The sequence below is a fragment of the Gekko japonicus genome, unplaced genomic scaffold (assembly GCF_001447785.1).
Source record: "Gekko japonicus isolate JY-2015 unplaced genomic scaffold, Gekko_japonicus_V1.1 scaffold4461, whole genome shotgun sequence".
Taxonomy (NCBI): Eukaryota; Metazoa; Chordata; class Lepidosauria; order Squamata; family Gekkonidae; genus Gekko; species Gekko japonicus.
Genome location: NW_015165383.1, coordinates 43686 through 58427, shown reverse-complemented (window position 1 = coordinate 58427; position 14742 = coordinate 43686). Strand labels below are relative to the sequence as shown.

At 43.6% G+C, this 14742-nt stretch overlaps 1 protein-coding gene across 1 annotated transcript in view; it reads left to right on the top strand.

The window, feature by feature from the left end:
• Positions 1 to 3104: 3104 nt before the first annotated feature.
• Positions 3105 to 14742, top strand: part of LOC107109936 (zinc finger protein 420-like) — a gene marked incomplete at its 3' end in the record, with an annotated part of 54316 nt that continues 42678 nt past the window's right edge. Inside the window, exons 1-2 of the mRNA XM_015410647.1 lie at positions 3105 to 4095; positions 13061 to 13150. Coding sequence (XP_015266133.1) covers positions 3105 to 4095; positions 13061 to 13150 — 1081 coding nt within the window. The remainder of the gene's footprint in view (positions 4096 to 13060; positions 13151 to 14742) is intronic.

Sequence of the window (14742 nt, the reverse complement as noted above, 5' to 3'; positions counted from 1 at the left end):
AACCGCCCATCTCCTTTTTGTCCTGCATATATTTACAGTTAATTCTTGGCCTTTTGTTGTCCCAAATGAATCTATTACACGTTTTTTCTAGGTCTTTAAAGTATAATGTCTTTCTTAGAATTGGTATATTTTGCGCCAAAAAGATAAACCTGGGTAAAATATTCATCTTCACAGCAGCGATTCTGCCCATCATGGATAATTTTAGATCTTTCCACCTATCTAGATCCTTTTTGAGTTTCATTAAGTAAGTTATTATAGTTATCTTCTATAAGTCTGATATTCCGACTTGATATCGTTATACCTAGGTATTTAATCTTTTTAACTATTTCCATTTTTGATAGTTCTTGAATCTTTGCTTTTTGTAACTTTGAGCAATTTTTCGTTAATATGTTAGTTTTCTTGAAATTGATTTTAAGCCCAGCCACTTGTCCATATTCTTCTATTACATGTATTAAGGTTGTGATAGATTCTATTGGTGTATCTAGTATAAAGACCAGATCATCTGCATATGCTTGTAGTTTATATTCCTCCCCCTTTATTCGTAATCCTTTAATTGCGGTATCTCATTAGGAGTCTTTGACACATATGAGGGGGAAATGGTAGACTTAGAGAAATGAAAACTATTCTTTTTGGAGCAGAGTGCCTTGTCAGGCTAAAGAGAGGCTTGAGAGATGACATCGCTAAGCCTGCAAAGGCTCATGGGCAAGGAACCAAACAAAGAGGCCTTAGCTAATATAAGCTGTTAGACAGAAATGCCCCAGGCTCGCTGATTTTTCTGCCACAATGCGACGAGCAGGGCGGACAGCCCGGGTCCCCCTTACTTTCTTGGGGGAGCAGATGCTCCTGCTGTTTCTACGAGGTGTCTGGGCGAGAGATCCTCTGAACGCCGTTCCCTTTACCCATCTCAAGCCTGACATCCTGTTCCTTCCCTGTCTGCTCCCTTCCAGGGTGCCGTCTCTGCCTGCCGTGATCTCTGAGGAGGGAATCTGCTTTTCCTTTCAGGGTCCCTTTTCCTTTGAGGAGGTGTCCATCGATTTCACCGAGGCAGAATGGGCCCTGCTGGATCCGGGACAAAGAGCTCTGTACAGGGAAGTCATGCTGGAGAACTACGAGAATGTGGCGTTTCTGGGTAAGGGTCTTTCCTTGGTGCCAAGGGTGCAAATTGCTGCCATTGTGAGGAGGCATGAATCAAAATATTGAATAGCTATTCACAGTTTTGAGGCCTGTCCCGCTACTGGGGGAGGGGGGCTGTGGCTCCCTGGCAGAGCATCTGCTTGGCATGTAGAAGGTCTCAGGTTCAATCCCCAGCATTTCCAGTAAAAAGGATCAGGTAGGAGGTGATGTGAAAGACTTCTGCCTGAGACCCTGGAGAGCTACTGCCGGACTGAATAGGCAACACTGACTTTGATGGGCGAAGGGTTGAATTCAGCATGAGTCAGGTTCCTGTGTGTGTTCTTGCCCAGGGGCAACGGAGGCCAGTGTTGTGGCCATCACCCAAGCCAGAGAAGGTGTCCTGGCCTGAGGCAAAGGGAGGGATGAGAGGCCCTCAGAAGGACTCTGAAAGGGGCCAGATCCTAATTTCTCTGTTGCCAGCTTTTATAAGACACCCTTCCCCCTGAATGGGGTTACAGACACCCGCTCTGCCTGTGATCTGGAAACGATCCTGTCAAGAACCGAAGCCTGGGTCTCCCTGGGTCACTACTCTTTGTACCTGAGCAGCACCCAGCTCAGTGGGTTCAGTAGAAGAGAGCACACAAGCAAAGCAGACCCCTTTTTAAATGTATAAAGGGCTCTTAAATATTTTAAAAGAAAGCATCACTAAACAGCAGTGTTGCAGCAGCTCAACTACAGAAAAAACAAGGAAAGCGAAGTGTCCCATGCAGTACATGCAGTATTTGGTATTAGATAGCACCTCTTGTTAGAGCATACGTATTCCAGGTGTAGCTGAAGCTACTTTACAGACTATTCATCATGATGCAGCAAGAAAATATCAAGACATACTAGCATGGCATGAGCATAAATTTAGCCTGGCTTCCCTCTTGTCTATACATGTATTATATTTTCTACCTCTTGGGTCAGGTGGTCCTAATGACCCAATCAAGAGTCCTCCTTGATGGAATATTCCAGAGGCTGTCAGCACCCTCCTAATCCCCCCTCCCTCCTGGCTACAAAAGTGGATATAGGTTCTCATGGTGCACCAATTACTATTAACCAATGACTGCATTCTTGAGTCCAGCCTTGATAAAGATAAGGATTGTAGCTGCAGGAAGATTCAAGTCACAAACACCTGCATCTAGGACCAGGCCACTTAATAATCACGTAAAACCTTGTGGGAACTAGGATGCTTTGCCACACAAATCTATTCCCCTGATACTAGTTGGAATTTTTACTCTTGAATTTCTTTCCTTCCCCATACAAGAATGATCACTCTCTCTCTCTGTCTCTCTGCAAACAAAGGCAGGCATATGAGAGAGACGACGGTGGAGATAGACAACGGCCTTACATCTGAAGAAAGGCTGAGGATTTCCTCAAGAGGATCCCAAGAACATATTTCCTTCCCAAATGAGCGGGCTGAGAGTGAGTATCCCTCACGGTTATGAGAAGGGAAAAGGCAAGGACGTGCCATGGGGCATTTTCTGATTCATTTCTGAACAACGTTTCATGCAATCATACAGCCCGCTGGGGAAGGAGGGAGGGCCTGAAAACTGGAGGCTCAGAAGGTCCTTGTGGGCAAGTGCTCAGCTGTGCCACTTGAGGGGGTGAGGTCTCCTTGAATACAAGATATTCTGGGAAAAGGTGGAGGGGTGGTTAAGATCAGCCAAGGTGGACAAGGCCAAAGGGCTGTCTATCCTTTTCTACTGCAGTCAAGGAGATTCCTTTGGACCTTACCTGCCCTCCCAGGTGCTAACAGGATCACTCTATTTTTTCCAGCAGAGGATGATCTGGTTGAGGAACTTCATCACCAAATGCCAGATAAAGTTAAAAATGGAGACTTGAAAGAGAATGTCAGAAATCGAGGCGGACTGATGAGAAAGAAAGGCAGTCATATGGTTCAGAAGAGAGATGGAAGACCGTATAATGTACATATTCCAAAGCACAGGATAATGAAGACAAGTAAATCCATTTGGAGTGAAAAGTACTTTGTACACCAAAGAATACACAGAGTCGAAAAACCTTTTGAATGCTCAGAGTGTGGAAAGAGATTCAGTTGGAGTAGCCGTTTTCAAGAGCATCAGAGAACCCACACAGGGGAGAAACCTTTTGAATGCTCGGAGTGTGAAAAGAGATTCAGTAGCAGTAGCAGTCTTCGACGGCATCATAGAACCCACACAGGGGAAAAACCGTTTGAATGCTCAGAGTGTGGAAAGAGATTCAGTTGGAGTGGCAGTGTTCAACTGCATCAGAGAACCCACACAGGAGAAAAACCTTTTGAATGCTCAGAGTGTGGAAAGAGATTCAGTCAGAGTGGCAATCTTCAAGTTCATCGAAGAACCCACACTGGGGAGAAACCTTTTGAACGCTCAGAGTGTAGAAAGAGATTCAGTAGGAGTGGCCATCTTCAGCAGCATCAGAAAACCCACACAGGGGAGAAACGTTTTGAATGCTCAGAGTGTGGAAAGAGATTCAGTCAGAATGGCAATCTTCAGCAGCATCAGAGAACCCACACAGGGGAGAAACCTTTTGAATGCTCAGAGTGTGGAAAGAGATTCAGTCATGGTGGCACTCTACAGAATCACCATAGATCCCACACAGGGGAGAAACCTTTTGAATGCTCAGAGTGTGGAGAGAGATTCAGTCGGAGTGGCAATCTTCACCAGCATCAGAAAACCCACACAGGGGAGAAACCTTTTGAATGCTCAGAGTGTGGAAAGAGATTCAGTAGGAGTGGTAGTCTTCAATGGCATCGGAGTGCCCACACATGGGAGAAACCTTCTGAATGCTCAGAGTGTGGAAAGAGATTCAGTAGGAGTGGTAGTCTTCAATGGCATCGGAGTGCCCACACATGGGAGAAACCTTCTGAATGCTCAGAGTGTGGAAAGAGATTCAGTAAGAGTGGTAGTCTTCAACGGCATCAGAGAACCCACACAGGGAAGTGTCAGCATATGAGTGCTGCTTGGTAAGACATCCGGTTGGTGATCTACCTGACAGTTCATGACAGCTACATTATCTAGTTCATACTGGTTCTGACCAGAGCAGGAACCCACACAAGGAGAAATTCTTTAGCCGTGAAAAGAGCTTTTCTCCGATTTCAAACATAAAAGACAACCACAGACCATACAAAGCATTGGAAATATATAAACTTCTGTAAGAATCTTGAATCTACACAGAAACGTTATGCTAACAGGAAAGAAATGTTATAAATATTCAGAGTGTGGAAAGAGCTTGAGGCACAGACCAGACCTTCAGGTTCCTCAGAGAATGTATACAAGGGTGAAACTTTCCTATGTCTAGTTCTAATCAGGTTCTTCAAATGCCTTGGTGCTGGCGGTTCAGAAAGCCTGAGAAGGTAGTTACACAAAGAAAGGCCTTTTTAGGTTTTCCCCTCCTCTGTGAAACTTGTTACTTCAGGTTATGTGCCATTCTAAATCTGACATCTTCAAAAGTGTCAAAAACTGTTCCTTTCCCAAATTCTATGAAGGAACAGACAAGTTGAGAGTGTAACATCTCATATCCAAAACATCATACATAAATAAATGAAAAAATATAGAAAGACAGAATCTCCTAATCACCATACAAGACCTAGCCATTCCATTTCATTTATTAGCTTCATTGACCCAAGGTCTTAAGCCAGACATACAAACAGCAACTATAAAATGCATTACATATAATTTAGACCAAACGTCTTTACAATAAAAACTAGTAAACATACTCTCGAACAGTATTATCAGACCACATTTTGTAAACTTCAATGAATTCTATAAAATCCCATGATATTATGGAAATTAATTTTAAAATTTTATACATAAAACTTTTTATAACATTTCAAAGCCGCTTTAAAAATAGCTCTATCGAAAGATATTTTGCCACCAAGCGAGTCGTTTCAGGGTCCTCATCTGCTAGTAGTATGGTTATCACCCAGGGTTCCATAGGGAAGTGATGTTTTTGTAAAATAGGAATAATCCAACAGGATCTGGGGTCAATCCATTGGTGGCAAAATAACATAAGATGATCTAAGGTCTCTATTGCACCTGATCCACAATCACACAATCTATTTGAGTACTGTATTTTAGCAAAACGGCCACTTAACTCTGCAGTTGGAAAAGCATTCAACCTAGCAAGCGTGAAGACATATCTAGATCTGGGGGATGTAAGGAAGCTCATATATGAGGGAGTTTTCTTAGGTGGAACAATCCCTAAGGCAGAGTTGGAGCATACTCGCCTAGCACGAATTGAAGTGCTGAGTCGGTCAATGTTTGTCACCCTCAATCTCATCAAATTTAGCGCTTCTTGATAATTTAAATTATTAAGCCCCGTAGGGGCGAGACCAATCCACTCCAGCTTGTTATCTATATGTTTTGCCCACGTACATTTATAATTATCCCCTTTTAAAAGATAAAGAAGACCTCCTTGAGCATTAGGTGTCATATAAAGAACTTTCAGTCTCAATTTAAAGGCTGCCTTCCAGGCTCTTGACTCAAAGGAGCATTGTGCGAATTCTTCTCTAAGTGCCGTCCCTGCGACACATTTAGGGACTCCTGCAATTTTACGCAGGAACTGGAGAAGGATCTGATCTGATAATTCCGAAATTTCTTTAATCCAGATCGCAGCCCCATATAAAAATTGTGAAGTAACTTTCGCATTAAAAGCTGCAATGGCCATTGGGACATACTGGCCGCCTCTTGAATAATAGAATTTAAGGAGGGCATTAGAATTTAATTTAGCGATTTCAGTTGCTGCTCTTATATGATGTTTCCAGCGGCAACTGGAGCTGAACACTATCCCCAGATATTTGAAATGAGACACTTGTTCTATCTCCCCACCCTTAACCTTCCATGATCTTTGTTTTAAACAAGGTTTGTTAGAAAAAACCATTATTTTTGATTTCTCATAATTGATCATCAGCCCCTCTTGGATACAGTAATCAGTAAAAGCATTCACTAGCTTACGCAAGCCAACTTCTGATCTGGATAGCAGCACTGCATCATCTGCATAAAGTAGTATAGGAACTTCCTGTCCCGCTAGTATGGGTGCGTGACAGATTGTTTTTTTGATATATGGGACAACATCATTTATATAAAGATTAAAAAGCGTGGGGGCTAATAAGCATCCTTGCTTAACACCTTTAGAGAGATGAATGGTATTTGTAAGTTGCCCATCTACTCCGCAACGAATTTGTGCAGTAGGATTCTCGTACAGTTTGTAAATCAGCCAAAGAAGTCTCTTGTCTAGAGATGTTTTGGACAATTTGGCCCAGAGGCGGCATCTGGGGACTGAATCAAATGCTGCCCTGAGATCCATAAATGCTGCATAAAGGGAACCCTTTGAATAAGAAGAGTATTTATCGGCAAGATGATACAGTACCACGCAATGATCTAAGGCTGAGACTCCATTTCTAAATCCCGCTTGCTCAGGGTAAATTATAGATTCTGTTTTTATCCAGTCCAGCAGTTTATGATTTAAAAAAGCTGCATACACTTTGCCTATTACTGAAAGCAGGCTTATAGGCCTATAGTTAGTAGGAACTGTTTTTGGGCCTTTCTTATGTATTGGAACTATCACTGCATGCTTCCATGATTGAGGAATAATGCCAGATTCATTGATTTGAGTAAAAAGAGGGGCTAGAAATCTACTCCACCAGGTGGGGTTTACTTTTAGGAGATCTGCTGGAATTAAATCTGGGCCTGGAGCTTTGCCTGAACGCATTTGCATGATTAAAAGACTCACAGTCTCAGATGAAACTGGAGGCCAGAAGTTGGTTTGAGGCGGTTCAATCTGATCCCCTTGGAACTCAAAGCCAGGGGTCACAGCAAAAATAGAGGTGAAATATCTTTCCCAAATTCCGGGGGCAATACACGCTGGAATTCTATCTACTCCAGAAAGACCCCTGTTAATCAACTCCCAGAATGTTTGAGATTCATTATTGTTTATGGCTGTAATTAGAACCTTCCACTCTTGGCATGTGGCTGACCATTTTTTATATTTTACTAGGGACTTAAATTCTCTTTTTAATGATATAAGATCCATTAGATGAGCCTGGGAGTTTGTACGTTTAAATACACGGTGTTTAGACCTAATTCTTCTCATATGATCTCTGCACTCTTTATCAAACCAGGTATTTTTCCTGTCAGCCCTATTAACAGTAGCTAATTTAGAACAAATTGGCATAAAAAGATCTAAAATATTGGTTAATATTTCTATCTTCCTTGAAATATGATCGTGTTTCAGGAGTTCCTCAGTTAGAAGTTTAGAATTATTAGAGTGCATAATGTTCATTGCAGTAGGAATCAAATTTGGAGACCATCTTATTGGTCTCAAAGAGTTTCCTCCTTGTTGCAGGTCAAATGCAAGCCTAGGTGGTAACAGACAATCAGGAGTGATTGAAATAGTTAGCTGAAGGGGCAAATGATCGCCTCCCATATAATCGGCCACCTTGAAGTTGCAAATTCTAGGCAGCAAGTTTGTTGATACCAATATATAATCAATTACACTAACGCCCTTGTGTGTTACACAGGTAAAATCGCCTATGGGGTCTAGATTCTTAAGTCCATTTAAAACCACAAGACCATAGCACATCATGAGGCTGAAGAGCTGTTTACCTGCCCAATTAACCTTACAGTCCCTCGATCTCCTTTGATATAAATAAGGATAGGAAAAGTCAACCAGAGATCTTTCTTCCTCAGTTGCTATCAGGGCATCATCATTTTGGCCCATTCGAGCATTAAAATCTCCCGCAAGCAATATTGAAGCACTAGGATATTGTTGCATGATCATATCAAGGAGTTCTCTCAGATTCTTCCAGAGAGATTCAATTTCTCTCTGAACAGATAAAGGGGGAAAGTAAATTGTAATGATTATCAAAGAATAAGTTGAAAATTGCAACCATGATGCCAATATATACTGATTAGCAGCTATCTGAGATACGCTAAGACAGTTAAGCGTTGAGGAAATTAAACAGGTTAACCCGGCCTTTGGGCGACCTTTATGTAGGCTAGGTTGAGCATTCACTTCAAAAACAACAAAACCAGGTAGACAAATGCTCTCTTTGACCCAAGTTTCCTGAACCATAATGATATGAAAATTTGATATATAGGTTTTAACAGCAGGATCTTTCATTCTACAGCTCCATCCTGTGATATTCCATGATAGTATTTTAATATGAGCATTTGATGGTTGTCAATTCAAGGTAGCCTCAAGCAGAGGTTTCTTTGAGAGTAGAGCTTCAGATTTCTTCTCCGCGCCTCCATTCACTATAATTAGTGGCTCTAAGGGAATATGCTTATTGGTTTGTGGCAGGACATTTGAGTTTCGCTTCAGAGGAAGCGATATTAATATCACATGGTGGAGTGTCTGAAATTATCGAGATCACATCATCTATTTTAGTAAGAATAACATTAGAATTTTGTGGTGGAACATTTGGGATTACTAGAATCTCTTCATTTATTACAGAAGGAACATCACCGCCATGGGAAGGTTCCATTGAATGTTTGGAGCTTAACTTAATTTCTCTGAGGGAAGCCAACAGAGTTTGAAGCTGATTTAGTAGATTATCTTGGTCAGCTGGGGGTAAAGCTCCAAAAGAGGCCAAAATCCCTTGTTCCACATCATCATTTATTTCAGTCAGTATTGTATTTATCACTTCCATGGGTTCAGCTCTTGGGTTTAGCATTAAAGGATGTGGGTTTTGAATTCTCACTTCAGGGGGCGATTTTATAGGAGAAGAGAGATCAATAAGCATTGATAGGTCTAGTGAATCTTGCATTTTTGTTCTGCTGATCTCCTTCTGTTTAATCCTAGCATTATCTAGATTCATTTTCAATGGACATAAAGCCGGAACAACTAATTGATGAACAGAGTGATCCTTAAAATATCTTTGAAAATTAATCCCAAACCTAGCATATTCAAAACAGTGTGCTAACAGACAGGTAGGAATATTACTAGAGTGAAATATAAATCGAAAGCGTTCAAAACATAATGGACCAGGAATTCGTTCAACCTTGATAAGATCAATAGAGGATGGTCTGGTTTTGAGAAAAAATGCGACAAAAAATTGCTCAGAGCTAGGCGCGAGTTAGAGCTACTTGAAATCACATGCATACAAAAGAACCTGTTATTTCTAAGACAAAATCTATGGCATAACTCTGCAAAATCTTTAAAAATCTTAGCCAAGAGAGTCAACTCAAAATGCATCGAGAGAACAATTTATAGCATTAAGGACAAGAAAGGTAAATTACATACCATAAACAAATCTATAACACAAACATTTTGGGATTACTACAACAACCTATACTCCTCAAATAACACACCACAAAATAGTATCACTGAGCACTTTCACAAACATCCCATTCCAAAAATAAGAACAGAACACAAAGAAATAATGGAAAAACCCATCCTGAAACAAGAGATCATAGACTCCATCAAAAGATTAAAAACAAATAAATCGTCTGGCCCAGACGGTTACACAAATGAATTCTACAAAACCTTTGCTCACATCTTAGCGGAGCCCTTAGCAATGGCTTGCAACCACATACTACCCACTGGACAGCTTCTGCCATCATGGTCACAAGCCACAGTGGTAGTCCTACCCAAACCACATAGAGATGCTACATTACCCTCTTCATACAGACCAATCTCACTACTGAACGTAGACTCCAAAATTTTTACCTCAATTATAGCCAAGAGATTGAACACATTTATAACATTATATCTCACAAGATCAAGTAGGATTCATGCCTAATAGAGATCTAATAGACAACACTCACAAGGTCCTCAACATAATAGACATAACAAAACAAAACAGAAATGATCCTGCTTTCCCTAGACATAGAGAAAGCTTTTGATACTCTAGAAATACCATACCTGAAAGAACTTTTACTAAGGATGGGCTTTGGTCAAAAATTCTTAAACGTCATCAATGCCATTTACAAAGAACCAAAATCGTGCCTAAAACTAAATGACACACTCTCAACACCATTTATTATTGGAAAAGGGGTGCCCTTTCTCACCCCTACTATTCGCAATCGCAATAGAACCACTAGCCTACATGATCAGAAATAAAGATGATATTGATAGAATCGAAATAGGGAAGAAAAACTATAAACTTATACTTGCGGATGACATGTTACTGTTTTTAACCAACCCAAAGAATCACTACCCTCACTACAAAATAAACCAAACAAAATCAAAATTGATGCCGATCCACATAGCAAGGAATACAAAGGAAAATTTAGAGACAACTAAATATGAATGGACCGATTCCACATTAACATGTCTGGGAATCAAAATCCCAAGGGACCCGAATGAGTTAATAGATCAGAATCATACACGTATAATTAAGGAAATTAAAACCCAACTGCAAAATTGGGAGAAAACAAACCCAAATTGGAAAGACAGATACAACAATGAAATCCTTTATTCTCCCCAAATTCATCTTCCTTTTCAGAACAATATCAATGAAAATACCGAAGTCGAAATTAAAAGAATGGCAAAGTACATTGAATAACTTCCTCTGGGCTCATAAAACACGATGATATTACAAGTTTATGGTCTCCCATATTAGCACACCTAACCACTAAAGGAACAATACCTGATGTAATAAATACTCTTCACCTCATTTAGCAATCTCAAAAGGTATTCTAGACATACTGTACGGACAGTATGTAACGGGAAGTGTCACTCTTTAGACTTTTTAGATTAGACTCTAAGCTCTCATGTCATAAGGTTTGACTTGTAAGACATTGAAAAGCAGCATCCTTAGACTAGACTATATGGAGCTATATTTATTTGCATGTATAAAATAATATATGCAGGCTCTATGTACACGCCTATCCTGTTGTGAATCTTGTTGTTAATGTAAAATGAATAAAACCATTTTTTGGGGGGGAAATAATTGCTCACAGCACTGAGGAGCTGAGAGGGAACTCTAGTCAAGAAGAGCCAGGCAAGACCCAACTGCCTAATCTCGCACTGTTCTTGGGCGGATGACATCCGACTCGGCCCTGTTTCATTTGCCATGTCTCTAGGATCTCCCGAAGGTGAACGAAGGAGAAGAGAAGAGATGAGCTTGGATTTATACCCTGCCCTTCACTACCCAAAGGGAGTCTCAGAGCGGCTTACAAACCCCTTTCCCTTCCCCGCCCCACAACAGACACCCTGGGAGGTAGGCGGGGCCGAGAGAGCTCTTGACAGAAACTGCCCTTTTTCAAGGACAGCTCTTATCAGAACTACGGCTTGCCCAAGGTCATCCAGCTAGGTGCAAGTGGAGGAGTGGGGAATCAAGCCCGGTTCTCCCAGATTAGAGTCCACGCACTTAACCACGACACCAAACTGGCTGTCACACCAAACGAAGGCCTTTCCTGGCACCTGGATGGCTCTCGCCCAGGGATTAAAACAAGGGTGTCGAATTTATTTGTTATGAGGGCCGGATCTGGCATAAATGGGACTTTGTCAGGCCCGGCTGTAAATAGGGTTGCCAACCAAAGTTCTGTTTGTCAACTCTCTCCATCCCGTGCCTAGTTTTATAAACCTCTATCATGCCGTCCCCCCCCCCCGAGTCCTCTGTTTTCTAAAATGAACAATCCCAAACTCTTCAGCCTTTCCCCATGGGAATGTTTCTCCGACCCCCTAAACATCTTGGTTGTCCTCTTCTGTATTTTTTCTACCTCTGCAGTGTGATGTCCTTTTTGAGATATGGTGACCAGAACTACTCAGTATTCCAAATGAGGCTGCTCCATAGATTTATACAGGGGCGCTATAGATCTCTGGGGCGTTAGAAATCCACCTTCCACATTCCAGAGAGATGTTTAATGTTCCTCTCCTGTGTGAATGGTTTGTTGTACAATAAGATGGGAAGTGACCTCGTGGCAGGAATCCCTTGGCAAGTCACGTTGTGAGACTGAATTTCTTTCCACTCACCAGAGCGGTGAGAATTCTGTGCTGGTGCAAAAAGCTCCAACAGACACTGGAGCACTTTTCACACGTGAGGAAATTCCCTGTGTGAATTCAGGCCTCTGCTGTCCCTGAAGCTCTTTCCACACAGCCACAAGGTCTCTCCTGTGGGATTTCTTTGAATAAAGGTCTGGTTTATTGTGAACATATCTAACCCTAACCCACAGAGTCCAGGCGTGGGTTCTTTGACAGGGTGGCAGCTTAAGGGGATCGAGGCCTCTGTACACAAGGAAATCTATCATCCACACACTCTTTGGCTCAGGTAAGGTAAAGGTTTCCCTTGCTCGAAAGCCAGTCGAATCCGACTCTAGGGATGCGGTGCACATCTCTGTTTCCAAGCCCTCCTCCCTCGGCCTCTCTAGCAAACAGCTTGACTGTTTTAACCCTTTCAGGGCTGCAGACGCACTGTCCAAAGAAGTTTCTGTGGTCATGTGGCCGGCATGACTAAACACCGAGGCGCATGAAATGCTGTTACCTTCCCACCGAAGTGGTACCTATTTATCGACTTGCAATTTCTTGCTTTCGAACTGCTAGGTTGGCAGGAGCTGGGGCCAGAGATGGGCGCTCACGCCGTCATGCGGCACACTCGGGTCTCGAGTGGTACCTATTTATCTACTTGCAATTTCTTGCTTTCAAACTGCTAGGTTGGCAGGAGCTGGAACTAGAGATGGGGAGCTCACTCCGTCATGCGGCAACTCGGGTCTCGAACTGCTGAACTACCAACCTTCCACAGCCTGCAGTTCAGTGTCTTAACCACTTGAGCCACCGCAGCTCCTTGGTGTCCTACTTGGGAGTAAACCTCTCCAGGATTAGGTTGCAAAAGGCTTGGCCCTTCTGCTGCTTGTCTCTTTAACCCTCCCTGTTCCCTTCCCCACTTCGGAAGCAAACCCTTCTTACCGCCCCCCTCCTCCCTCGGCCTCTCTAGCAAACAGCTTGACTGTTTTAACCCTTTCAGGGCTGCAGACGCAAGAAAAAGGCTTCCTGCCCTTCCACCAGAGCAGCCCCCACCAGGGACTGGACTTCGCCACTAGCAGGGTCTTCTCTAGTGAGTGCTCCCTTCTCATTTGGTGGCCAAAGTATTTGAGCTTCATTTTCATTATCTGGCCTTCCAGGGAACAGTCAGGGTTGATTTCTTTTAGGATTGACTGATTTGATCTTTTTGCAGTCCAAGGGACTCTCAAGAGTCTTCTCCAGCACCATAGTTCAAAAGAATCTATTCTTCGGCGCTCGGCCTTCCTTATAGTCCAACTCTCGCAGCCATACATGACTACTGGGAATACCATTGCTTTGACCATGCGGACTTTTGTTGGCAGGGTGATGTCTCTGCTTTTTATCATGCTGTTTAGGTTCACCATCGCTTTCCTCCCAAGGAGCAGGTGTCTTTTAATTTAATGGCTGCTGTCACAGTCTGCGGTGATCTGGGATCCCAGGAAGGTGAAGTCTGTCACTACTTCCATGACTTCCCCTTGTATTTGCCAAGGAGTGATGGGGCTGGATGCCATGATCTTAGTTTTTTTGATGTTGAGCTTCAAGCCCACTTTTGCGCTCTTCTCTTTTACCCTGAGCAAGAGGCTCTCAAGGTCCTCTTCACTTCCTGCCATTAGAGTGGTATCGTCTGCATATCTGAGGTTGTTCATCTTTTCCCCAGCAATCTTAATTCCCGCTTAATCCAGGCCAGCATTTCGCATGATGTACTCTGCATATAATATATATATATATATACACACACACACACACAAAATAAGCAAGGTGACAATTGAAGGGGGGTGGGGGGGTCCAAATACAGCCTCCTTCCTTCCCGGGAATCCGGGCTCCTCGGTCCCTCCCCCCTCCCAGCAATACCCTGGAGAACTCTCGCCGGGGCGCCTCCTGGCCGCCTGCGAGCTCCTGCGTTTTCTCCCCAGACCTCGGAGCGGCCTCCTACATAAGAGAAGCCAATGTTGGGTCAGGCCAGTGGCCCATCCAGTCCAACACTCTGTGTCACACAGTGGCCAGAAATACCAGGTGCCATCAGGAGGTCCATCAGTGGGGCCAGGACATTAGAAGCCCTCCCACTGTTGACCCCCCCCAAGCACCAAGAAGACAGAGCATCCCTTGCCCCAGAGTCCCTATCTATCCCTTGTGGCGCTAATAGCCACTGATGGACCTCTGCTCCAGATGCTTATCTAATTCACTCTTGAAGCCGTCCATGCTTGTAGCCGCCGCCACCTCCTCTCCTAGTCCATGTAAAAAAGAAGAGCGGGGGAGCCTCCTAAGGTCTCGCCGCCCCCCCCCCTTTGACAGTCATTCTAGGAGGTGGATGACTGGGGGGGGGGGGTCAACCCAGCTTCAGCCTCCTTTTTCCGAGACGGCGGAACAGCGCAGGATCCTCCGGGCGTGGAGGAGCCCCGTGCAGAGTGACTCCCAAGGAGCCCCATTGAGCAGCCCAGGGCGTCGCAGACGGCAGCTCGACTGAAGCTCCTCCTGGAGGAGACCGGAGGCCTGCAGCACTGCGAGGGTTAAACGCCCGGAGCCTTTTGCTGGCGCGGCCGAGCAAGGGGGGGGGGTCCGGGAAAGAGGAGGGGCTGTTTTGCGTTTCAGGCGCGCGCGCATGCGGGTCCGGGGAGGGGGGTTTGCATCTGGACTGGGGGAGGGAAG